Source organism: Atractosteus spatula, chromosome 18 (genome assembly GCF_055471065.1).
Source record: "Atractosteus spatula isolate fAtrSpa1 chromosome 18, fAtrSpa1.hap1, whole genome shotgun sequence".
Lineage (NCBI taxonomy): Eukaryota > Metazoa > Chordata > Actinopteri > Semionotiformes > Lepisosteidae > Atractosteus > Atractosteus spatula.
The window spans coordinates 12,303,146-12,328,791 of record NC_142723.1 but is presented as its reverse complement, the minus strand read 5'-3'; the positions used below and the strand labels follow the sequence as shown (position 1 = coordinate 12,328,791).

Here is a 25,646-nt window from a genome sequence, read left to right as displayed (position 1 = left end):
GCTTCTGCGCGTTTCTCCTTGGAAGGTGGCGGAATGGGTCGCAGAGGAGCGTCAGCCGGAGCCTGAATTTAAAAAATAACTCGCCAAAACCATAACCGAGAAGCCGACACAGAAGCTCGTCACAGCACAGAAAGCAAGAGGAAACAGGAACCAAAATGAAGCGAGACGTCAGGATACTCCTGCTGGGGGAGCGTGAGTTTATTAATCGCTTTCTTGCGCGGCAACTTTACGAAATTAAAAAAAAGGATCAAATGAAAAATAATGGTGCTGGGCTGTACACATATCATTTGGTTACTTCCAGAAGGGAGATATTTAACTGTATTGTTTTGAAGGGTTTATTTCGGTGTGTATATATCGCCAGAGAAATCGCACCTTGTCGGATGTGCCGGTTTAGCTACTTTTGAAAGAAGTCTCCTCATTTCTACTTCGACAGCTACTTTCAAGTCCGGTCCAGCGGGAGAGCTGCTCTCCTAATCGATCAGTATATTGGTTTCACCCCACCGCGATCAGCGATTTAATAATATTCATTGATTTCATCTTGACGAAAGACTGGCACCGAGAGACGTCTCAAAAACAACGACTAAGAGATTTGGAAGTTAGTTTTGAAGCGCGTTGAATTAGATTTGATTTTTGCCAGGTTTCAGCTGGAGTTTATGAATAAACAATTCGAGTCAAATTGACAGCCACACTTGAGGGTTCACACTGTCCTTTTGTTGCAAGAGGACAGATACATTGTTCCCGGTCTGTTCACACTAACCAACACAAACAGAGATAAGGGATTTGTGGTGAACGGTTTGCAGGTGAAGGTTTTTCTCATTTCAAAGGGAAAGTTATTCTCCGTGTTTTGAGACTGAAAGAGTTCCTGTGTTGCCATGTTTCGTGCCTCAGCCACGGACACACGGACCTTTGTGCTTTGAGCTCAAAACGGCAGCAAAACTGTTCTTGGGGAAAAAACATTGACTTCTCCATGAATACGACCCTAAAATGCTCAGGTGAAGCACTGGGAGTGTAGGCGTGTTGTAGTATGGAGCAATTTGGAGTACACATTGCCGAATGCTTGTTGCGATTGTCACAAGACGAATCCAGTATTATTCAGAGATCTACGAAAGGTACTTTGGAACACCCTGGAGTAACTCTCCAGCATGTGTATGCAGTTCCGAAAGATGCCTTTTAGTCCCAACAGCCTGGCCTGAGATTTTTTTGGTTAACAAATTAGCAGCTGATCCGGTGGAGAGCTGTCACAGCGCTCGGCTTTTTGATTTCGTCAGATGTCGAAAGCGAGGAGGAGCTGGTGACCCTGGTTCCTGTGAGCTTACAAGCCCCCCCCCACCTACTTGGAAAGGGCTCTCTGGTGTTGTAGGGCCTGAGCACCAAATGCACTTAAATCGCAAATACCGTCCTCTTACGGTCCGTTTAAGTGCTGCGTGTGTACTCCGTCCAGAATGAATTGTGTTTCTCCAGTACTGGAGGGTTGCTGACTGCTGCAGTTTGCCGTCTGTAACATGGCGAAAAGCCAGGGAAAACTCTCAAAACGATCAATCGATCTGCCAGGCCACCTCCTGTCTAATCGGCCAGTTTCTCCTCCGTCCGTCCTCTCTGGAAGAGGTAATGCAGTGCATCCCTCCTGATGGCATTCTCAGTCGCCATTGTTTCTGATCCCCTTCTCTGTGAGCAGCAGGTTGATGGCTTTCTTGCTATCATCCAGGCCGTCTTAAGGAAACAAGCTCGTCGCCGGTTTGTTGTGGGTTACAGAGCAGTGAGTGAGTGGCAGGTATACACATCCGAGGTGTGGCCTGGCCTGGCCTGGCCTGGCCTGGCGGCACGTTCTCTTTTCCAGCGTGTGGGAGCTGTGCCCAGGGGTGTGGTCCGGGCTGGGAGATAAGCCTCCCTGAACAGCACGTACTGTCTGGTTTATTTTTCCCCCAGCACCTCTTAACCCGTTCTCTCCTGGTAAACGAAAAGCACAAGCACCTGATTCTGCCGATGATTTGACCAGGTTGACGTATTTCGGGGTGTTTTGCTGTGGCTTGCCAGGAACAGTGCTCAGACCTCTGCTAATCCCCTCTCTTCTCCCCTCTCTCTGTCGCTAGCCAAGGTGGGGAAGACATCGCTGATCATGTGTTTAGTGGGGGAGGAGTTTCCTGAGGAGGTGAGTTCTCTCCTGCAGATGGCCGTGTCACAGGGAACATCATTTCCTCTCCAGGTTTTTGGTAGTTGTATTCTGGAAAACAGCTTCCGAAACCCACGTACTTCTCCTGCCTGCGGAGCTGTGCGGGGTCTGGTGCGCCAGCAAGCGTGCGCATCCTGAAAGCTGGGTCTGGTGCGCCAGCAAGCGTGCGCATCCTGAAAGCTGGGTCTGGTGCCCCAGCAAGCGTGCACGTCCTGAAAGCTGGGTCTGGTGCGCCAGCAAGCGTGCGCATCCTTAAAGCTGGGTCTGGTGCGCCAGCAAGCGTGCGCGTCCTGAAAGCTGGGTCTGGTGCGCCAGCAAGCGTGCGCGTCCTTAAAGCTGGGTCTGGTGCGCCAGCAAGCGTGCGCGTCCTGAAAGCTGGGTCTGGTGCGCCAGCAAGCGTGCGCGTCCTGAAAGCTGGGTCTGGTGCGCCAGCAAGCGTGCGCGTCCTTAAAGCTGGGTCTGGTGCGCCAGCAAGCGTGCGCGTCCTGAAAGCTGGGTCTGGTGCGCCAGCAAGCGTGCGCGTCCTGAAAGCTGGGTCTGGTGCGCCAGCAAGCGTGCGCGTCCTGAAAGCTGGGTCTGGTGCGCCAGCAAGCGTGCGCGTCCTGAAAGCTGGGTCTGGTGCGCCAGCAAGCGTGCGCGTCCTGAAAGCTGGGTCTGGTGCGCCAGCAAGCGTGCGCGTCCTGAAAGCTGGGTCTGGTGCGCCAGCAAGCGTGCGCGTCCTGAAAGCTGGGTCTGGTGCGCCAGCAAGCGTGCGCGTCCTGAAAGCTGGGTCTGGTGCGCCAGCAAGCGTGCGCGTCCTGAAAGCTGGGTCTGGTGCGCCAGCAAGCGTGCGCGTCCTGAAAGCTGGGTCTGGTGCGCCAGCAAGCATGCACGTCCTTAAAGCTGGGTCTGGTGCGCCAGCAAGCGTGCGCGTCCTTAAAGCCAGCCTCTCTGCAGGCCTGATCAGTGGTGGAAAATGATGAGACTCGTACAGCTTTCTAAAAAAACGTTAATCCTCGTGCGTACATAACAATTGAAATCACCTGAAGTTTTTTTGGTTATTTTTTTATTATTTTTTGGAATTAACTTTGAGTGCATTTCAGTTTGCAGTCCACCAGGCAAAACTCAGGTGACTGTTTAATAAGGGAGGCCTCTTAGACCTAGGCTGAAGACACGTTATGGGTAACCTTTAAGATGTGCAATTAAATTGATAGATTACTGTTAATACCTATCCTGGAAAATATTAAAGAAGGATCAGTAAAAACCTGCATTAAATTATTAATATCTGACATATACTTCTGACTGAAACATAATATTTTAATAATATAAAATATTTTCCTTCATATCTCACTTTCTTCAGTGTGTAGGTTTGTGTTTTTAGCCGGTGTATTATACTTTCGTGAAGGCGTCCACATGACCCCTCTGCCCTAATGTCTGTCTGTTCCTCCCCTGGCACAGGTGCCCCTGCGGGCTGAGGAGATCACCATCCCAGCTGATGTCACGCCAGAGAAGGTGCCCACACACATCGTCGACTACTCAGGTACAGGACGGTGTTCTGGTAAAACCCTGCATGATTGAATCCCCCTTGCAGCCCCGACCAAACCATTAGAGACAATAAGAGCGTCTCCATCGCCAGCCCTCTGTTCAGATGCCACTCTGGGGCCCAGACATGTATCAGAATCTCAAGGCACAGAACAGCCCGTTATTACTTCCTGTTGTTCAAGTTCACGTTTATTTGTCATTCCAGCCATATACAAGTATACGGTGGAACAGCATATCGTTCCTCCTGGTCCCCGGTGCAAATACAGGCAGGACAGACAGGACACTGACAAAAACACTGTCCCAAATAAAGTCCATTGGAGGCGACTTGTGTCCTGGGTGGCGGGGAAAGTACAGGCCCATCCTGACCGGCCACGTGTCATCTTGTTTTCCAGAGAGCGAGCAGTCTGACGAGGTGCTGCAGGAGGAGATCATCAAGGTGAGGAGCGTGCAAGAAATTGTGTCCGTGCCTATCGTGTGATCAACTCTTCCGTGTAGTGTGTAAGCCCTTCTAGCAGATAAAGACAAATACGCCTGAATTTCCATCGCCTTTAATTACAGGTTCACCTGGGCAGAATAATGTCACCACCCCCTTTAACTTAATGAGGGAGGCTGTCAGCCTTGCAGTCTTAGAGAGGAGGCGATCTCCATGTTTCCTTTCTTCACTGACAAACCGTGTCCAAAATTAACTTAAAAACTCAATCCCTCCCTGCGTCTGCTGCCTGAGACCGTGGCAGCCAGCTGACCGATGTAACCGGGCAGAGGATCGCTCTGACTCTCTGCAGACACACCGCTGTCCGGAGCGGGTGTCTGCGGACTGTCTCTGTACCCCAGTCCCGTCGCGTTTCCCCACCATGCCTCAGTGTTCCGGATTGGATCGTTTCCGTATCCAAATCCACAGAAGGGAGCCCGCCGTGCTAAGAGATGCCAAGGAGGGCCGGTGTGTGATTACTGAACCGCTGGAGGGGGTGGAGGTGACTCACTCAGCAGCTGGCGTGGCTGTGCACAGATGGCAAGTCAGACCTGCCCTGCAGGAAGGCAGTCAGCACGCAAGATTACACTTGATCTCAGCTCCCGCAGAATAAAGGAGAGATCTAAATGCCACCTCTGACTAAATACTAATCCAAAATGTATTTTTAGAAGAATTTGGGTGAACGGTTCTGTTTGCATTAGCAGTTAGGTGCTGCGGTTTGTGATGTCCCAGGGGACACCAGCAGTTACAGCAATGCCAATTCCAAAGATGATAATAATAATGTTGATAATGTTGCTTTATGAGCCCTATACAATTCCTTGCATTAGGAATCCGTCTTTTCGCATACCCCAGCTTGCTCTCCATGAGACACACAGACAGGGAGAGAAGCTGGAGGTCAGAGCGCAGGGTCAGCCATTGTACAGCGCCCCTGGAGCAGCTGGGGTTAAGGGCCTTGCTCAGGGGCCCAATGGAGTAGGATTCCTGTGCCGGCTGCAGGATTTGAACTGGCAACCTTCCAGTCAGAGGCACAGCTCCTTAGCCACAGAGCCACCGCTCCGCCCGATTTCTGGCCGCCCTCACGTCTCCTGGCCTTGCTGCAAAGGAGACCATAAATATTGTAAGACACAAACTCCCGAAGTGCGCTTTTTCACCATTTGTTTTCTTCCTCCTTCCATCTCCCCGCTCCTAGGCCAATGTGGTGTGTATAGTGTACGATGTCACCAAAGAGGACACCATTGAGAAGGTAATGTGCAGTGAACATCAGTTGTCACTAGGGGGCAGCAAATTCACTTATTAGAATTGAAGATTCACTTTTATGCTTCCCCACAGTGCATATAAATATGTGAATTTATACAGCATCGAATTTCATTTGTCACATCTTCCATTTCTTAACCGCATACATTTTTATTTCTTCTGTTTTATGATTGTAAACTACTGTAGTTCCTAAAGCCTTTGCTGAGCCCTGCATTTCTTTTGAGGGGGGAGAGAGGTCCCGCTTCTCCCTAACCTTGTTGTGCCGTGTGTCTCTGCAGATCAGGACGAAGTGGATTCCTCTTGTGAATGGAGAGGCGGAAAAAGGAAACAAGTATGTACCCGGGCTCGCGTACGAGTTAGATCGCCTGCTCTCGGAGTCTTTAGTAACCTGACCAGGCTGTGTGTGTGTGTGTGTGTGTGTGCCATGCCTGTGGACAGTGTCTTAATAATAATAATAATAATAATTGCTTACACTTATATAGCGCTTTTCTGGACACTCCACTCAAAGAGCTTTACAGGTAATGGGGACTCCCCTCCACCACCACCAGTGTGCAGCCCCACCTGGATGATGCGACGGCAGCCATAGTGCACCAGAACGCTCACCACACACCAGCTATCAGTGGGGAGGAGAGCAGAGTGATGAAGCCAATTCATAGAGGGGGATTATTAGGAGGCCATGATTGGGAAGGGCCAATGGGAAATTTGGTCAGGACGCAGGGGTAACACCCCTACTCTTTTTCAAAAAAACACCCTGGGATTTTTAATGACCACAGAGAGTCTGGACCTCGGTTTTACATCTCATCCGAAGGACGGCGCCTGTTTTTATAGTATAGTGTCCCCATCACTATACTGGGGCATTAGGACCCACATGGAGTGCAGGGTGAGCGCCCCCTGCTGGCCCCACTAACACCTCTTCCAGCAGCAACATTAGTTTTTCCAAGAGGTCTCCCATTCAGGTACTGACCAGGCTCACACCTGCTGAGCTTCAGTGGGCTGCCAGTTGTGAGTTGCAGAGTGATATGGCTGCTTATCAGACTTCAGTAGAATTGCTTTCCTGGGAATCAGCCCTGTGATCAGTACTGTATGAGTGACACTCACATGCTGACCATGCTCTAATGTTACTACTTCGTTAGCATTGTGCCACGTCCCAGCACTTAATTAACGTGGCGTTTAGTGTTTTTATTCTGCTTTTATGAGCACCCTCTGCATCTTGATTGGATGCGATTTCCAGTCACTGTGGTTAAGACACTCAGAACAGATGTTAAGAAGCAAGTGGAGGCTCAGACTCCCGGTTTTTTTTATTTTCCTCCCTCGCTGTGGCCGTTGCTGCAGGATTCCAGTGATCCTCGTGGGGAACAAGTCGGACTTGCGGTCTGGGAGCTCCATGGAGTCCATCCTGCCCATCATGAACCAGTTCTCCGAGATTGAGACCTGTGTGGAGGTGAGACACGCCGCCGAGCAGCAGGCTGAGCGGAGCCCTCTGCCACTGGACGGGCTCGGGGCAGCTGTCACTGCTGTCCCCTCACATCGGGGACAACCCTTGTCCTCAGAGACAGCAATAGACTGGATGCTGAAATAACTGTAAAAGCCGAGTCATCTTTTTTCGAGAAAGTGGTCCAGTCTTGCACCCAAAGGGCACAGATGCGTATGAAGAAATTCTTTCAAAACAGTGACTGTGTGGCCCGGGCCACATGTTCCCATGTTCTTATCAATCAAATTGTTTTATTTTCAAAAATAAAACAATCCGTTTAAATTGCTTTTTAAATTGTAGCACACTGACAGGTTGGATCGCAGTGTGGCATGGCAACTGCAGTATTGCTGACCGCAAAGCCCTACAGTGGGTGGTGAAAACTGCCCAGTCCATCACTGGGGTTGCCCTCCCATCTATACAGGACATTTATGACAGACGGTGCTTGAGGAAAGCTCTAAGCATCATCAAAGACCCCACACACCCCAGCTACAGACTGTATGACCGTCTACCATCTGGAAAACGGTACCGGAGCATTCGGGCCCGGACTACCAGACTCAGAGACAGTTTTTACCCCCGCACTATCAAACTATTAAACTCCCAGCCTCTCTCACCTACGATCTGAACCCTCACAGTGCCTTCTCTTACCAAAAACTCAAACACACATTGAAATCTACCTCTACCTCACATGTCAAGAAGCTCACTCCCCATAATTGTCTATCCTTTATTTCATTCTGTTGATGTATGTTTTTGCACATCTGATGTTGTTTTGCACATTACCTGTTGCCTGTTGTTGTTTTTGCACACTGCCTGTTGTCTCTGTCTTTCTCTTCTTATACAATTGTATTGTTGTTGTTTTTTTGTACTTCTTACCCTCTGAGAGCTAGGTAAATAGCATTTCGTTATACCATATATCAGTATATGAGTATAATGACAATAAACTTGAACTTTGAGCGTAAGGTACAATCCTGGCACAGCATATAACCTCTTATGGAAACGTATATGGAAGTGATTGAACTGTAACCTCTGGGTCTTGCAGATAAATTGTTTCTGCTGGTTTTCTCCCCACGCAGTGCTCAGCCAAGAACCTCAAGAACATCTCGGAGCTCTTCTACTACGCCCAGAAAGCTGTGCTGCACCCCACTGCCCCCCTCTACGACCCTGAAGAGAAGCAGGTGGGCACGTTGCAGCTGTGCAGACCGGTTCATTGATTAGTTTGGGGTTTTTTTTTCTGGAAGGAAGTTGGAATGGTACTGAGGCGATTGACACATAATGACAAGCTGATTGACCTGGTGGGAGAGAAAAGCCACTTTTCAAACACTGCCATGCATGTAATGTTTTTCATTAGCCCTAGCACATTTCAGGCTGGTTTTAATTATAGTACAGATTTTCCTTTTGATTGTACAATTGGCATAACTTACAGAATGTCAATGCATCACCCCTCTGCTGTAAGCAAACCACAAGCAAGTAATCGTTTCAAGTAGTGCTATGGCTTAGCTGTTAAGACTTAAATGCTTTCTGCACCTTCTTTAGTGCTCGGTTGTTCACCAGAGTTGGAGGCTTGCAGGTGAATTTGAAGCTTCACTAGTGGGGCTTGTGTTTGTCTTGGTGATGTCCCTGTCCTGGCAAAGTGATGGCTCAGTTAAGAAGCATCAGAATCCAAACTGTCTTTCAGTTTGGATTCACTGTTAGAAAGGACTCTCTTTCTAACAGTGAAGAGCAACTGATGCGGAGTTTTGGATACGGTGACAGCATTCTTTGTTTTTAGCTGAGGCCCATGTGTGTTCGTGCCCTGAGCCGGATCTTCGCCATCTCCGACCAGGACAATGATGGAGTCCTCAGTGATGGCGAGCTCAACTCCTTTCAGGTATCAGCGGGCCGCCGCATAGCAATACATCAGACTGGGAAAGGGATAGATAAGATAAGATCACTTTATTGGCCATATACAATTTCTTACATTAGGAATTCATCTTTTCGCAGACCCCAGCTTGCTCTCCATGAGACACACAGACAGGGAGAGAAGCTTGGGGTCAGAGCGTAGGGTCAGCCATTTATACGGCGCCCCTGGAGCAGTTGGGGTTAAGGGCCTTGCTCAGGGGCCCAACAGAGTAGGATTAATGTATGGATTAAATTAATGCAGGATTTGAACCGGCAACCTTCCAGCCACAGGCGCAGATCCTTTGCCACAGTGCCACTGCTCTGCCCCAGGGGTGGTGAAAGGGGGTGCTTTTTTATTAGATACAAGGCTGAAAATTGTGCCAGTCTGTGTCTTTAGGGTTGAGGGTGGACTGCGATGAGGGCTGTGTGTACAAGTGGAGTTTTGCCCCGCTGAGTAAGGCGATATCCAATGCCTGGAAGGAAACTGATCTGATTGGCTTGGCCTCGGAGATTGATGGCCTAGAGCAAGCAGCCCCTGATCCAGTCTTCCCTGTCCCCCAGAAATCCTGCTTCGGGAATCCCCTGGCCCCGCAGGCCCTGGAGGACGTGAAAACTGTGGTGTGGAAGAACACCAGCGACGGGGTCCAGGACAACGGCCTCACGCTGAACGGTGAGGGAGATCCACGGAGCTGGCGCGCTCCGAGAGGGGGGGGGGGCACCCCAGTTCCGCCGGAGAATAAGGAGGTGCAGGTCGAGAAACGATTCACAAAGAGCAAATGTCAGGCAGCTCCGAGTTTTAACTGGTGTTGTATGTTTTTGCAGAGATGTTGAAATCTTGTGGCATGGCTGAACTTTCCGTTGGTCTTTTGATTTGGAGACACTTTGGAGATTTACACTTTTCTTGGGTTATCCGGTGTTTAAGTGTATACTTAATAGTAACTCATTTGTATCCATGTGTAATGCATGACCGATAAAACTCCTTGACACTTTCAGGCGAGTAAAAGCCCCTCTGGCACAGATTGCAGGCCAGGTGGCTGGGGTTGCCAGATATCCGGAGCTACTGGAGTCATCCAGGGCTTGCGCTGGTGAAACAGCGATTTCCTTGTTACCTGCAGGCTTGTAATAATAATTGCTTACACTTATATAGCGCTTTTCTGGACACTCCACTCAAAGCACTTTACAGGTAATGGGGACTCCCCTCCACCACCACCAATGTGCAGCCCCACCTGGATGATGCATAGTGCGCCAGAACGCTCACCACACACCGGCTATCAGTGGGGAGGAGAGCAGAGTAATGAAGCCAATTCATAGATAAGGATTATTAGGAGGCCATAATTGGTAAGGGCCAATGGGAAATTTGGCCAGGGCGCCAGGGTTACACCCCTACTCTTTTCGAGAAACGCCCTGGGATTTTTAATGACCACAGAGAGTCAGGACCTCGGTTTTACGTCTCATCCAAAGGATGGCGCCTGTTTACAGTACTGTCCCCGTCACTATACTGGGGCATTAGGACCCAGATAGACCACAGGGTGAGCGCCCCCTGCTGGCCTCACTAACACCTCTTCCAGCAGCAACCTTAGTTTTTCCCAGGAGGTCTCCCATCCAGGTACTGACCAGGCTCACACCTGCTGAGGTCCAGTGGGCTGTCAGCTGTGAGTTGCAGGGTGACATGGCTGCTGGCTATTGTAGTGTCGTCAGTGAGGATTGAGCCAGTCCTCTGACTGGTGCCGACTCACCATGTGCCATAACGGCGTCCCGTTCTGCCCGTGATTTTTCCCCCTGCTTTTCTGTGTGCCAGGGTTCCTGTTCCTTAACACGCTGTTCATCCAGAGAGGCCGGCACGAGACCACCTGGACCATCCTGAGGAAGTTTGGCTACGATGACTCCCTGGAGCTGACGGATGACTACCTGTACCCTCAGTGAGGATCTCCCCTTTTATCCTTTTTGCTTTTTTAGCCCAGGCTTGGGACAAGTATGCCACCCAGAGGGATGCCACTGTGCTCTGTGCAGTACAGTGACGCTGGCATGTCTGCTGCTTAATTAAAGCCTTGTGTTGGGCACAAATAGAGCTGCCTAATAATAGATCAACCGGATTAAACTAAGGAAAAGGAAGAATGACTTTTTTTATGAAGTCCTGTACTGAAAATGATTGACCAGCAAATTCTGATAGGATCCAAAACTTGGCTGGGGGGTGGAGGGAGGTTGTGGTTGCAGTGGTGGCTGAGCTCTGCGTCGGGCTGTGATCGGTGCAGAAACGGGGAATCGCACTGATCTCCTCCTCTTCTGTCTCTCAGCCTGCGGGTTCCCTCAGGCTGCAGCACGGAGCTCAACCACCTGGGATACCAGTTCCTGCAAAGGCTGTTCGAGAAGTATGACCATGTGAGTAACATCACCTCTGACTTCACACGCAGGCAGATCTGGAATATAGTGGGCTGAGGGCTGGAGGCGAGTTGAAATGCCTTAGCGTCATTAGCTTACATTAGGGATTGCATGATTAGTAAATCTGCGTAACACAGAAATATGTTTTATGGGTAAAGTGAATGGATATGTAGCTCCGATATTTCTCATCCTTATCAAGCCTTTCAGGACTGATCAGAAATTCCAATGTAAATACACCTTGTGTCACCAGTTCTTGCCACAGACATGAAGCAGCCTGCTTGTCCGTCTCTTAAAACGTCGGGTTTAATATTAGGCAGAAAAATGAAAGACGAAAGCCATCTGTCATTGCATGTCCTGTCTCCAAGCACAACGCTAGCGACAGTAATAGCGGTCAGTTATGATGATGATGATAAGGGGGCGAGTCGTTGTAACGCATGGAGTTTCACCTGGTTGTTTTGCCCGTCTCAGGATAAGGACTCGGCACTGTCTCCGCCAGAGCTGAAGAACCTGTTCAGCGTTTTTCCCTATATGCCCTGGGGCCCAGATGTCCACACCACTGTGTGCACCAACCAGGACGGGTTCATATCCCTGCATGGCTATCTATGCCAGTGGACGTGAGTAGGCCCCCCTCTCTTTAGCCCTGATCTCGGTGTACAAACCCTTTGTCACTCTTGAGAACTATCCCTTTCCAATGACAGGCCCTGGATTCAAGCATTGATTTTTCCACTAGATTTTGGAGTTGCAACAGTGCCCTTTTAATACACGTTGGTTAACAATAATTATTCAATGATTGAATACTAACATTTGGAATTTTCCTACCGTGAAGTAAATTCTTCAGTGATGTCCTTTTGTGTAAACCTGTACCTTGAGAGTTGTGGTTCTAATTTATACGAATGTGATGGGTGTTTAACCCTGCCCTCTTCGCTGCGTTGTTCTGATCTGAGGCTCGTGTCAGGGCGTGAGAGTATTTGTACTTTCTTTTCTTGATTCTGGGAGCTCTGTGGAGTCCATCCTGCCCATCATGGTGGTGGTTGATCTGAATCCGTGTTGTGTTTTGTCCAAAGGCTGACGGCATTCCTGGATGTCCATCGGTGCCTAGAGTACCTGGGATACTTCGGCTACCCTGTCCTCATGGAGCAGGAGTCCCAGACCGCAGCAATAACAGGTGATATCTCGCAGTCCTGTCCACCCTGCGACATTGCTGTTCGCTCACTGCTCACAGTCCTCCTCTGGTCACTCTGTTCTCCAACTGCTGGTACCCCACTGGTCAGCCAGTGACTCCAGTGACTTTCCTTTCCCAAGTCCACCAAGCAGCAGTGACTTTCCTCTCAGAATTGAAACCTGTTAGCTGATTGCGTCTGTACTAGGTTTTAGCACAGTTACAACACCTTCGGGTTAAACTGCCATCATCATTAATTACATTTTTTTTAAATTGCTTCAGAAAATATCGCACGTGCCAGAGATCTCCGATTTCCTCAAAATTGAACCGTTAAATTTGTTTTGACAGCAGTGAAACTTTAAAAAAAAACTATAACCCTTTGAGATGTGGAACCCTCAATTTTTTTTAATGCCGAAGACAATGTCAGAAATACAACATTTTCATTTGGAGCAGGGCTGCCTCGTTCTAATATGTGAGGGCCAGTGTGTTAAGCTACAGCAGCTTGTTACTGGCTCAATTCGGCCAATTAATGGTGGGCAGGGTGAAGGACATCTCCAAGTGGTGTTTATTGCAGTAATCATAATTAATGCATATTTAGATAATTACATAATCATAACAGTCTTGCTTACTGGATTTCAGCTATGTCGTAGGCAGATCCCGACTGTGATGAATCGTTTTGTCACGTGAACTGCAAAGCCACTGGAGAGATGAGAAGTCTCTTTGATTTTTAATGTGTGTGCAAAGAGGCGTCTGCCTTTTCAGCTTTTGCCTTCCATTTTCTGGGAGAGAAACTGCAATCCCGCAGCACTGGTGCGAGCTGCGGGCGGCCTGGGAAAAGTGCTGGATACCCAATCACGATCCACTCGTGCAAAAGTGGAACTGGTAGATGAGCATGCATTGTTAGAGGGGATGACGAATTCAAGGGCTGTTGTGATTAAGAACAGATTTGTTTCACTGATGAAGAGGGAGGAGTGATTGAATTGTGGGCCTGTCTCGATGCTATAGTGTAGGGGTATGTAGCTACAGCTTTTACTGCATATCTGTTCCTAAAGTGTCGCCCCTCATTTCCGGATGTAATTAGTGCATCCGTTCCCCGTGAATAATGAAGAGTGCCCAGGAGGAGCGTGTTTTCGGCTAGCTAGTTCAAATGCTTTCAGTCCAGAAATGCAAGAATTTCACGTGTGGAGACCTTTAACTCGTGCAGTGTGAAGCAGCTCTCTCTTATCAGCTGTCATTGTTTAACATCACGCGTGTTGACCAGAAACCACTCATTCTACTGCTGAGATAATGGGAGTGACTCTGCTGCTGGGAGTGTGTCCTTTTTCTCAGAACAACAAAACTCCAAGGGGAGACTTGTAGATACATGGTCCTGGTCAGGAAGGCCATCTCTGTATCTGGTGCTACAGGTATTGAAGTAAAGTTATTAAGCGTGAATCCAGCTACCACCTGGCAGGTAACTTGTCCTTCCCTTTTATTCATCATCTCTTGCATCCACGTTCATTGTCTGCACCAAATAATTTTATTCTAGGCCAGATGTTTTGGTGTCCCAAGGAAAGATTTACAATAAAATAAAGGAAATACAACCCAGATTTATATGCACGTGCAATTGCGGCTGTACACGAGAATAAAGGAGCTTGCACAAGAGTCTGAACATTTTACAGCCATTTTGAGTGCCAGAGACAGCCGATAATTTAAATGGATTTCTGTTTAGGCATTATATTTTATTTTTCTTCCTAGGTAAGCACATTTAAAAGAGTATACAGAGGAGTGAGATATCGTTCTCCGGGTCTACGGTGCGAACACAGACAAGGCACTGACAAGACAATGTAGACATAGGTATTTCTGACAGGGTGCAGGGTACATAATGTGCAGAGTGCAATTTACTTTACACTAATTGTGCAAGGAATACATCAGACAGTGTGCCTGACATTAGGCAAAAAAGAACTAGGTTTCCAGACTTGGAGTAGGTGCCAGGAGCTTGTTGAGAAGCCTGACAGCCTGTGGAAAAAAGCTGCTACGGAGTCTGGTGGAGCTGACCCGTATACTGCGATACCTTTTACCAGATGGTAGGAGGGCAAAGAGGTTGCAGGAGGGGTAGGATGGATCGTCCACAATACTGGAGGCTTTGTGTGTGCCTCTAGTATTGTGGTAGATGTCCTGAATGGACAGAAGGGAGACTGCAATGATGTTTCCTGCCATATTGACAATTTGTTGCAGGGGCTTACGGTCTGAGACCTTACAATTCCCAAACCAAACAATGATACAGTTTGTGAAGATGCTCTCGATGTGGATAGTATGGGGGTGGGGGGGAGGGAAGGTTTGCCCTTCTCAGTCGCCGCAGGAAGTGGAGACGTTGTTGTGCTTTTTTAGCTAGGGAGGTGGTGTTGATGGTCCAAGTGAGGTCATCTGTGATATGCACACCAAGAAACTTCGTACTTCTAGCTGTCTCCCCAGGGGCAGCCATTGATGTGCAGTGGGGAGCGATCAGTGCCTCCTGATGTCAGTTATCATCTCTTTTGTCTTATCTACGTTAAGAGACAGATTGTTGCTTAAGCACCAATTCAGTTTCAATTTCAATTTCAAGCTTTGTTGTCCCCTAGGGGAAATTTGTTTTACGGCACAGTCAAACACAACACAATGGCAATAATACATATTATCCAAAGGGAAGAGAATACAGCAGAGTTACAGGAGAAAGAAACAAGAGACAAGGTGGTTACTTTGCATTGTTTGAGAGTGGGATTGCAGTGGGGGTGAAAGATTTCCTGAGTCTGTTGGTTTTACACCTGGGGGCATGGAGGCGTCACACACACAGAGTGTGAATTCGCAATGGAGGGGGTGAGACACACACTCCCTGATGCTTTTGGCTTTCTTAGTCACCCTCTGTTTGTAAAGGATTCTTAAGTTGATTTGATTATTCCTGATTATTTTGCCACTTATATTGACTCATTTACCCAGCCTATTACAGTTACCGGTACTAATGCCAAACCAACAAGTGAAGCAGTATGTTAAGACACTTATAATAATAATTAATAATTGCTTACACTTATATAGCACTTTTCTGGACACTCCACTCAAAGCGTACAGGTAATGGGGACTCTCCTCCACCACCACCAGTGTGCAGCCCCACCTGGATGATGCGACGGCAGCCATAGTGCACCAGAACGCTCCCCACACACCAGCTCTCAGTGGGGAGGAGAGCAGAGTAATGAAGCCAATTCATAGAGGGGGATTATTAGGAGGCCATGATTGGGAAGGGCCAATGGGAAATTTGGCCAGGACGCCGGGGTTACACCCCTACTCTTTTCGAGAAACACCCTGGGATTTTTAATGACCACAGAGAGTCAGGACCTCGGTTTTACGTCTCATCCAAAGGACGGCGCCTATTTTACAGTATAGTGTCCCCGTCACTATACTGGGGTGTTAGGACACACATGGACCGCAGGGTGAGCGCCCCCTGCTGGCCCCACTAACACCTCTTCCAGCAGCAACCTTAGTTTTTCCCAGGACTCTCCCATCCAGGTACTGACCAGGCTCACACCTGCTGAGCTTCAGTGGGTTGCCAGTTGTGAGTTGCAGGGTGATATGGCTGCTGGCTTTCAATGAATGATTTGTAGAAAAGTGTAAGAATAGTTTTATCCACCTTAAAGTACCTGAGTTTTCTAAGAAAGAAGAGTCTCTGTTGGCCTTTTTTTATAGATCGTGTCACAACATTTGTCCCATTTTAGGTTATTGTCAATGACCAGTCCCAAGTACTTATAGTCATCGACACTTTCAACAGGCTGACCATCAATTATAGTGGGTGCAGGAGGTGTGGTATTTTTCCTAAAATCAATAACCAGTTCCTTTGTTTTTGAAACATTTAACTTTAGGGAGGACTCGTTGCACCAGTTAGTAAAATCATTAAGGATAGGCCCATGATGGTATTCTGTGTTCTTTAATAAACTGACCAGAGCTGTGTCATCAGCAAACTTAATGAGGTGTCTATCTGTGTGTTTGCTTATGCAATCATTGGTGTACAAAATGTACAGCAGAGGGGACAAGACACAGCCCTGTGGTGGTGATTCAGTTGACGTATAGCGATAAGCACTTCCCCAATCTGACCTGTCGAGACCTGTTAGTTAGGAAGTCTAGCACCCACCTTATCGGGGTCTCATTCAGATTGAAGCGCTTTGAGAGTTTCTGTGCAAGCAACAGTGGTTGTATTGTGTGAAAAGCAGAGGAGAAGTCAGCAAATAAAATCCTTCCAAAGGTCCCTGGTTGGTCCAGATGTTGATAGACCAGATTTAACAATGTGTGTATTGCATCGTCTACTCCTCTCCTCTCCCTGTATGCAAACTGCAGGGGGTCGATGAGGGCTTGTGTGATCTTTGTGATGTGTTGTTCCCTATTCTCTCAAGAGTTTTCATTGGGAGAGATGCGAGGGCTATGGGCCTGTAGCTGTTAAGGCCACTAGGCTTGGCTGTTTTAGGAATAGGAATAAGTCTGCTAATTGCTTCACCTCCTCTCTGTGTGGTGACTCATCGTTGTTACTAATGAGACCCACCACTGTTGTGTCGTCAGCAAACTTGATGATGTGCAGCCATGAGTCATCATGTGACCAGGAGTGGGATGAGTACACAGCCCTGAGCAGTTCCGGTGTTCAGTATGGTGGTACTAGAGATGTTGTTTCCCATACCTATGACTCACCTATTATGTTAATGAAATGTTTGTGGGGCACACTGGCTTCGAATTGGAAAAGGAACTCTTGACATGTTGGCAGTAGACATCGGAGCAGCAGTAAAGCTGCCCTGGGCATGCCTGGCCCTTTTCTGTGATGCATCACATGGTCCCATGACTCCGGGCCCCTCCGCTGTGCTGTGATTCGCAGTCACCCGGGAGAAGAAGCTGGACCTGGACAAGGGCCAGACCCAGAGGAACGTGCTTCTCTGCAAGGTGATTGGGCCCCGAGGAACTGGCAAGACTGCGTTCCTGCAGGCCTTCCTGGGGAAGAGCTTGTCGGTAAGCTGCTTGTTTTGTCATTATTTTGAAATTTGCAGTTTCTTCGACTCATTTCATGCTAACCAATTTGGAATCGCCCGTTTCTTAAGACTTCTGCCAGCGGCTCCTGTTAGGAGGAGAATGTGCTTTTCTGATATGCCTACCTGTTGGAGCCATGCATGTGTTGACGCTTGAGCTCCTAAGTGCTCTGCAGGAGAGCTATTGCCGACTAGGAGAGCAGTGCCTCCTATTCCCATTCCTGCAGGGTTGCCTGTGCCTGGCCAGTTGCAGGGATACCCTTTCCTCCAAGCCCCCTGTCTGCTCTGAAGGCCCACCTTTTGGTAACGGTGGTAACCTAGTGGCACAGCCCTGACTCGAACCTGCAACATCGTGGGGCCATAGAGCTCGGCCCGCAGCCTCACAGGTGCCCCCATAAGGTCACTTCCCCTTCGCAGATCCGCTGTGCCTCAGGGGAACACGTCAGTAATAGGCCTGCACCCTCAACGAGACGTGAGCGCGCGCGCTTTCCTAATCTCCCAGAACAACACAGCGAGAGGCCCTCCTCCATCCGGAGGAAGTCCAAGCATTGAAGATGGTGCTTCAGGGCACGTTTCTGCTGTTTTGGGACCATCCCCATTTTAATATTGAAGTATTCAAGCTGCCTACATAGGTGATTATTCCTAAGAATATGTCACACCAAGCATTTTTATAGACTGAAATCACTTAAGGCCCCAGGAGATGGATTGGTGCAGACAATGCCTTACAGTTAAATAAAGCACTGTACAAATAAAGAAACATGTCTTTCAGAGTTTTTCTTAAGACCCTCTATTCTTTGGAAATCCTATGCAAGCTGTGCTTCAGCTTATTCGGACATTTGACCCGCTTCTGATCCACTATAATAGTGATAATTGATCCACTATTCTGTTTTCCCCCCGTTGACCTGAAAGGTTTCTCATTTACTGTGCCTGAAAGTTTTGTTTCATGTAACTTTCTGCCTGAAAATTTACTTTCCCTTCTTTTTGCAGGGACATGCAAAAGAAAAGCAGCATTTTAACTCGCGATAACAGCTTCCTTTAAAAGTGCACTTCAGACAGTAGACACTGAGTGGCACTGCTTTTCTAAAAGTTTGTTGTTGTTTTTTTTTTTTTCCCCCCAGAGGCAGAAGAGCTCCACTGGCCAGTTTTCCTACTACACCATAAACACAGTACAGGTCAACAGCCAGGAGAAGTATTTAATTGTAAGTGTCCTGTAACGATCACAGCATTGCATTGAGCGCCTTTAGAGAGCCTTGCTGTAGAGTTGGCAGTGCAGGTGGATGAAGCTTTTGTGTTCTTGCAAAGACAAGAAGAAGGGACAGAAAGTGGTTTAGTTGGTCTGCTCCAGTAAGCTCAGTCCTGGACCAGACTCAGCCTTGCCTTGTGATAGGAAACCCAGCTGAAAACTGTGAGAGGAGTCGAGAGCAGGGACCTGCTTTACTGAGTGGGCTGCCAAAGGAACAAGAGAAGGTTACCTCCACTCTAAGAAAAGAAAGACTAAAGAAAGGCTAAATTAATAATGTGCTGTCTGTGCTTCATTCCTGGGCACTCCTGAAAAAGGCTTTCAACCAAAGCATGTCTTTTGCTCTTTGTGTTCAGCACCTCTTCTTATTCCTTTCAAATCTATGTTACACTCCATACTAATCTTTATCCTAAATGCGTTGCAATTGTCTGATGAACCGGGCGGCACCTGACCCCCAGAAAAGCTCGCTGGAGCATTTAGGTTGTCCTCCACTCTTTAACTCTTTAAGTAACTTGTAAAACCTCCAATTTACATCACAAAATAGACAAACTTTCCAGGTATGCACAGTACCATGTTCTGTGATTCAGAACGAGGCAACAAAACTACCAGTGAGGTGAAGCAGGCTTTTGAATACATCTCTTTTAAACCAATAGATAGAAATAGAAATATTGCTCTCGACTTTGAGATGGTTTTGGCGACAAATGCAGATCACATTGGAAATTTTCTGCGGTTAAATGTCTGCTGAGCAACCTGTACTTATTCGCTTGTACATCCCATTACATTAGTCATTACAGGGACTAGTGAGCAGGAAGGGCTGCTTCACGTCACAATTCTTGTGAGCTCTCGCTCTCACCTGTGGCAAGACCTGGGGTTTGCGAGACCAATGATGCCCATGCAGTACTAGATTTTGTGCCGAATTCGCAATTTGTAAAATTTTGCGATGCTATCGATCAATTTATTTTGTTACCGAGATTAAATAACCTTTCTGAGAAATTGGGGACTGCAACTCCCCTTTAAAAAAAAATACTAGTGTTTCTGTAATTCTTTCTACTGTGGTGGTTGAGGAATTGGTTGTCCTCCACTCTTTGTTTCTTCTTTGCTCGGCGCCTGTTCCAGCTTTATTCTTCCCAGGAGCTGTCCTGCTGAAGGCGCTCCCTCACTTTCTGCTCTTTCCTGGTCTCCCAGCTGTATGAGGTGGACGTCGATACCGAGTTCCTCAAGGCCTCCGACGCCGCCTGTGATGTGGCCTGTCTCATGTATGATGTCACCGACCCCAAATCCTTTAACTACTGCGCCAGCATCTATAAGGTGAGCATCGCTTTGGAAGAGCCCTTTTAGACCTCTGCCTGGATTGGCATTATTATTTTTCTTGAGGAATAGTTAGTGAGCAAGCCCAATGACTCCTAAACCCATTTGCTATACATAGGACTACCAGTGTACATGTGTTGTGCTGTTTTTGAACACTTCAACTCCAGATTTCAAAATGGATTCACAAACTAGATGCCAGATTGATAAAGTGCTTTCAAAATATAAATGAAGACTGGCCACTTTATGCACTGGATACTGCAAGTGCACCTCCCCTTGACATAGCTGTGTCGTGGAGAGAAGGTGTTCTGGCAGTAAAAGGTGTGTAGATTGCTGGGACAGATATTTCCTTTAGTTTTCTTGTGGGAAACACGGGACGAATCGCATTCATTTAAAACTGCATCAGCAGAGGGAGGGATAGCAATGCGATAAATTAAAGTTGCATTGGGTAAAAAGTCTTCAGTGGTTAAAGAAAAGCAGTACCAACTGTAGTCTGAGTGCAACTTCAGTGAGATGTGACTCCCTTTTATGCAATAGAGTTGTTACTGAGCCTTTTGAGCCTGACCTGTGTCAACAGTAGAATGAGAAATTAAGGATTCCATTGGGCAGATCCATGAGTTAGCGTGGCCTATGACTCTGAAAGCAATGTGCAGACATTAAATTAGCACAGATAAAACAATCTGATTAATGAATCTGGCTCATATTTCAGAGGAGGTTTAACATTTTAAAGTTAACCTGATGATATACAGGCTCAGCATTCTTCGTGTTGAAACTGATGCGGAAACACAGGCTAAAACACCCAAAGGAGATGAACCCAAAGGGTTCAACGACATGGCTGGAATGCTTATTCCACAATCCAATTCTCGGAGCAATTCCATGTAGTTTCCGCTTGTGTCCTCTGGAAACCGACAGAGGCAAGGCAGTTTGATCACCTTGACTATTTTGTTAGTCGTAGCTTAAATATCCATAAATTCCACCAAACAATTTTCAACACAGGAAGCTTCAACAGAGTGGCTAAGGAATTGCTCCCAGATTCGCACAATTATCTGTAAATGGGGGGGTATCCTGTTTCGTGCCCTGAATGTTTCTAACTTACACAAGTGTCCCTGAGTCTTTATATGGCACCACACATTCTTTCTGAAGCTTGAGAGATAGCTACTCATCACCCATAGAGCACTGCGAAATGTACTATATTAGTACGTTGCACTGTGGGTATGTCATACTGCTTAAAGAGGAACTGCAACGCTATTTTTATATTTCAAGGTTAGAAGGAATTGGCATTGATGAGTGCATTTCAAACCACAGTAAAAGTAAAATGTACACAGTAACTTGTAAAACCTCCAATTTACATCACAAAATAGACAAACTTTCCAGGTATGCACAGCACCATGTTCTGTGATTCAGAACGAGGCAACAAAACTTCCAGTGAGGTGAAGCAGGCTTTTGAATACATCTCTTTTAATCCAATAGAAATATTGCTCTCGACTTTGAGATGGTTTTGACGACAAATGCAGATCACATTGGAAATTTTCTGCGGTTAAATGTCTGCTGAGCAACCTGTACTTATTCGCTTGTACATCCCATTACATTAGTCATTACAGGGACTAGTGAGCAGGAAGGGCTGCTTCACGTCACAATTCTTGTGAGCTCTCGCTCTCACCTGTGGCAAGACCTGGGGTTTGCGAGACCAATGATGCCCATGCAGTACCCGATTTTGTGCCGAATTCGCAATTTGTAAAATTTTGCAATGCTATCGATCAATTAATTTTGTTACCGAGATTAAATAACCTTTCTGAGAAATTGGGGACTGCAACTCCCCTTTAAAAAAAATACTAGTGTTTCTGTAATTCTTCCTACTGTGGTGGTTGAGGAAATTGCACTGTGCCATCCTGAACAGAGACCTTTAGTTTTACAATCTCTGGAGGAAAGAACGTCCATTCCATCACAGCCCATCCAGTTCTAAAAGTTGAATTAAAAAATGGGCTGCATTGAAACAGATTATATTCAGCTTCATGAGTCGAATGCTTTCACTTATTCATAAAGCCTGTTGTGATGGCCGAGAGGGTTAGGCTTAATCAGACAGACAGCTTATTTAAAAACGTGTCCCGGACGAGGCATTATTAGCACCAGGGATCGCCTGGCCGCTCCAGCTGTCTAAACCCGAGCCCGATTTCCTTTCCCAGCAACACTACATGGACAGCCGGATCCCCTGCGTCGTCGTGGCGTCCAAGTCGGACCTGCCGGAGCAGAAGCAGCAGCACGGGATTTCCCCCGCGGAGTTCTGCTACAAGCACCGGCTGCCGCCCCCCATGCCTTTCTCCTGCACCGGCCTGGACGCCCCCAGCACCACCATCTACTCCAAGCTGGCCTGGGCCGCCATGTTCCCGTAGGTGTCCTTTCTACGACTGGCCGCCTTCACGTCGTCCCGGACCACAGCCCGCTCAGCTATAGTCCCGCAGGTTTTGCTGGTGTGCTCCCAATCACTACATGTCGGTCGCACATGGTCAGTTCTGCCATTCAGGCCCATTAGCGGGTTTCCTGGGTAAAGCCAGCCTGGGCCCTAAGGTCACCATCTGATTCGTGGTTTGTATCATTAGCTGACCGTGACTGGCATCCCACGATCAGCAGTGCACGATTGTCTGAGCTTTGCAAAGGTTATCTGCCCAGGTCTCTCCAGGCTGTCAGCCGCAATAGCACCTTGTCTGGGAAGAGCTGCCCAGGGGTGGCGTCGGTGAGAGGCGTGCCATGTCACCACCTGGCACTTCCTCTCCGATAAGGATGAGGGGCTCCGACAGCAGTGCATGCAGGACCTCATTCTCCCCACTGCGGTTCGGGGGTTTAGCAGTGATGCTGAATAACATACTGTGAAAGTACAGTAACCTTCACAAGCAGTTTCACTTTTTTCGCAAAACCATCCTGAAAGTGACCTTTGACATTGATTTTCGTGAGGAGCGGAAGAGGTGTGTCACATTACAGTTGTGTATCCTGTAGAACACAGACTGGAGCGCATCTGATTCTATATCCAATGTAGGTGTGGTCTCGTATCCAGTCCTCACCATTACTGAAGCAAATCTGTTGAATTCATGTGCTGTAGGTCATTAGTGCTACATGGTAATTGTATACAGTTTTAAGGAGTAACCCTATGGGTGAATTCCAAATAGACATTTTGTAGAATTCCTGACATTATCTCCTGAGGGTCTGGCTGTAATTCAAGAATACATTGATCCCCCTTCTGCACGAGCAGAAGGACAATTGACAACGCCTTTCCTGAAAAGCATCTTCTTCTCATGTCTGGCACACCCTGTGTTACCCATGTCTAGTTTGGGGATATTGGGTGTGTTCTGGGAAGGGGATTGTGTATGTGCCTGAGTGCGAGACAAACTGAGAATTGAAGAAGAGTCTTTGATTTGTGTAGACTGGGGGAAATGGTTCCCCGTGAGGCAATTGAGTGGAACCCAAATCCTGTTTTCCTGGTGACCGTCTTGTAACGGGACAATGCTTTACTTTTCCAGACACCTCAATGGCTCTGACCTCAGTGCCACTTCCTTCTGGCTGCGGGTGACTCTGGGAGCGGCCGTGGTCTCCGTCCTGGGCTTCACCGTCTACAGAGCCTTCGTCCGGCAAAAATAGAGGGCTGAGCTGACCCAGCGCCAAGGGCGTGCTTCGGTGAACCTGCAGGACAGAGTTTGACAAGGGGGTGGGAGGAGGACACAGGAAATCATCAGATCTACAGCTTTGAGAAAGGACGATAAGATTGACAACCCGTTTTAACAATACGATTCTTTCCTGCAGCTTCAGAGCCGGTGATAGAGAGAACTTTTCACGTGATCGTTGCCACTATGTACAGTGGGCACAAACTGTACCCTCAAAATGTTTGTGTCCGCGTGAGACGGGAAGACGGAAGAGCACAGCCAAACCCCTCCAGCTTTTCCTGTTTTCCTGGTACTGTGTCTATCGGGTGACGTGGGGAATTTAAGAACAAGAACTTCAAAACGACATTTGATGGATATCTGGTTAGATCCACAAAGACGGGACGAGACGAGACCCGTTTTCATAACTGTTCATATGCTTGTTTTGAATTTTAAGCAATCAGGAGAATTGCCTTCTGGAAAGTGACACGCTAGGTCCAGGGTTATCTGCCATTTACATTGTGTTCCAGGCTGGAAAAGTGGCCATTTTTCATTAATCTGAAAGCAGGGCTTAAAAGTGAGCATTGCAAGGGTAAAAAAACATTTTCCCCCTTTGGAAGCTAGCGATCAGCTTGACCACCTGTTCGTACATCATTCACGAGCTCTAAAAGACAACATCCACTGTCGTGGAAGATTATAACCATGGTGACGTGACCATCTGATACTACAGCTTGACACGTGTCTACATTTCACCCGTGTGAAAGTTCATAGCTTTTCCCTGATGCTGCGCTATTGTTGCTGTGAGTTTACCCATCTTAATGAGATCCATATCGGTGAGCTCTAAATGAGGTCTTCTGGAGAGCCATGTTTCTCCTCGGACCATTTAAGTTCCATCGGTCTCAGCCTGATGGAAGAGAAATGCCAGCTTTGTTTTGGAACAGTGTCTTGGCTCGGTATGCGTTCTGCACTGGCCTGCAATTTATTTAATTTTTCTACTTGATTCCTGTTGACAAAGTTCAACTTTTAAAATTGAAACACTGTTCTTTTTCTTGTGCGTCTCTTTAGAAATCTGAAATATAGCCGGCAATTTACCAAACTGATCTTTTCCACTGGGTTTGTTCTCGCAACACGATGCAGGGATTGCCCTGTCTGGTCTCTCTGTTTGGAACCAAAACTGGACAGCCAGTTGAACTCTTTGTCTGATAAGCCAGATTGCTCTGACATTTTGCTCTTTGAGACTTGTTTTGCATAAACATGTTTCGATAACCATAATGACTTGACTTACCATGTGGAGGAAGTCTTGAGCTATTTGAGGTCTCCGTTGTCTGCTTTCTTATGTGAGGGCTTAAACTTTGGAGGAATGTCTCCATCCAGCGAGCAGAAACCTTAGATACTGTAATAAAATATACTTATGCCAGTACAATAGCCATTGCATTTCCTGTTTAAAGACAACAGATCAAAACGGACTGCCCTGTCAGAAGCACACGGGTCAGCTGACTGTTATTTATCAAGGTTTTGTTTCAATTGTGTTTCACTCATCTCATCAAAATTGTTTTTGGTTTCAAATATGCCTTTAACAAAGCACTAGTCAGGATATGAAAATCATTATAGAGCTTAACACGTCGTGGGCACTTGAACCTCTTTTTCCAAGCCTTGGAAGCCTTTCTTCAGCTTGGCTTCTTAAAAAACAGCATCTTTAAAAAAAACAGTTTACATGGCCTTACCTAGCTGAGTATTGTGTGCTGTGGCATGGTATTTCAACCTTTGTACTTTTCTGAATGCAGCAAGGGACAGGCTGCTATCAGCAGGCTAACACGCGTCACTGTTCTGGGTGTGCACCATCATGTATGAAGCTCAGTGCTGTAATAACGGGGTTTGTTTTTTATTAAGAAGAGATTCGGGTGAAATATACTGTCAGCGGAATATAGCTGCTGTGTGCCTCTTTTATTATTTTAAAATTGGGAGGCTCTTAAATTCAATCCTTTTCCCCATTTTCTGTATTCGTAACTAGTCTAGCAACAGAAACAGCCTCTTGCTCCCTGTCTTCGGTCCGTTCTGGAAGCTGGGGCGTACCTGTCCACTGGCGTTGAAAACCCATTTCTGCAGATCTGGGCAGATCCTGACCGAGCTGGGCTGCTACCAGCCCTCAGTCTTTCGCA

General features: G+C 47.4%; 1 protein-coding gene across 1 annotated transcript; it reads left to right on the top strand.

Annotated features, from left to right (window-relative positions):
* rhot2 (ras homolog family member T2) lies at nucleotides 1-24,904 on the top strand. The gene is made up of 19 exons (XM_088936283.1): nucleotides 1-192; nucleotides 2,091-2,149; nucleotides 3,608-3,689; nucleotides 4,084-4,127; nucleotides 5,350-5,403; nucleotides 5,693-5,745; nucleotides 6,747-6,855; nucleotides 7,956-8,057; nucleotides 8,651-8,749; nucleotides 9,322-9,430; nucleotides 10,559-10,679; nucleotides 11,055-11,139; nucleotides 11,608-11,753; nucleotides 12,204-12,304; nucleotides 17,166-17,296; nucleotides 18,432-18,512; nucleotides 19,739-19,861; nucleotides 22,042-22,244; nucleotides 23,371-24,904. Exons 1-19 carry the CDS (start codon nucleotides 156-158, stop codon nucleotides 23,486-23,488), a joined length of 1,857 nt encoding a protein of 618 aa, XP_088792409.1. The 5' UTR covers nucleotides 1-155; the 3' UTR covers nucleotides 23,489-24,904.
* Nucleotides 24,905-25,646: the final 742 nt, after the last annotated feature.

Coding starts and splice junctions, on each gene's coding strand:
- rhot2 (XM_088936283.1), top strand. CDS start 156: ATGAAGCGAGACGTCAGGATACTCCTGCTGGGGGAGC. Junction 8,058..8,650: donor ACGACCCTGAAGAGAAGCAG/GTGGGCACGTTG, acceptor CTTTGTTTTTAG/CTGAGGCCCATGTGTGTTCG. Junction 22,245..23,370: donor GCCTGGGCCGCCATGTTCCC/GTAGGTGTCCTT, acceptor TTACTTTTCCAG/ACACCTCAATGGCTCTGACC.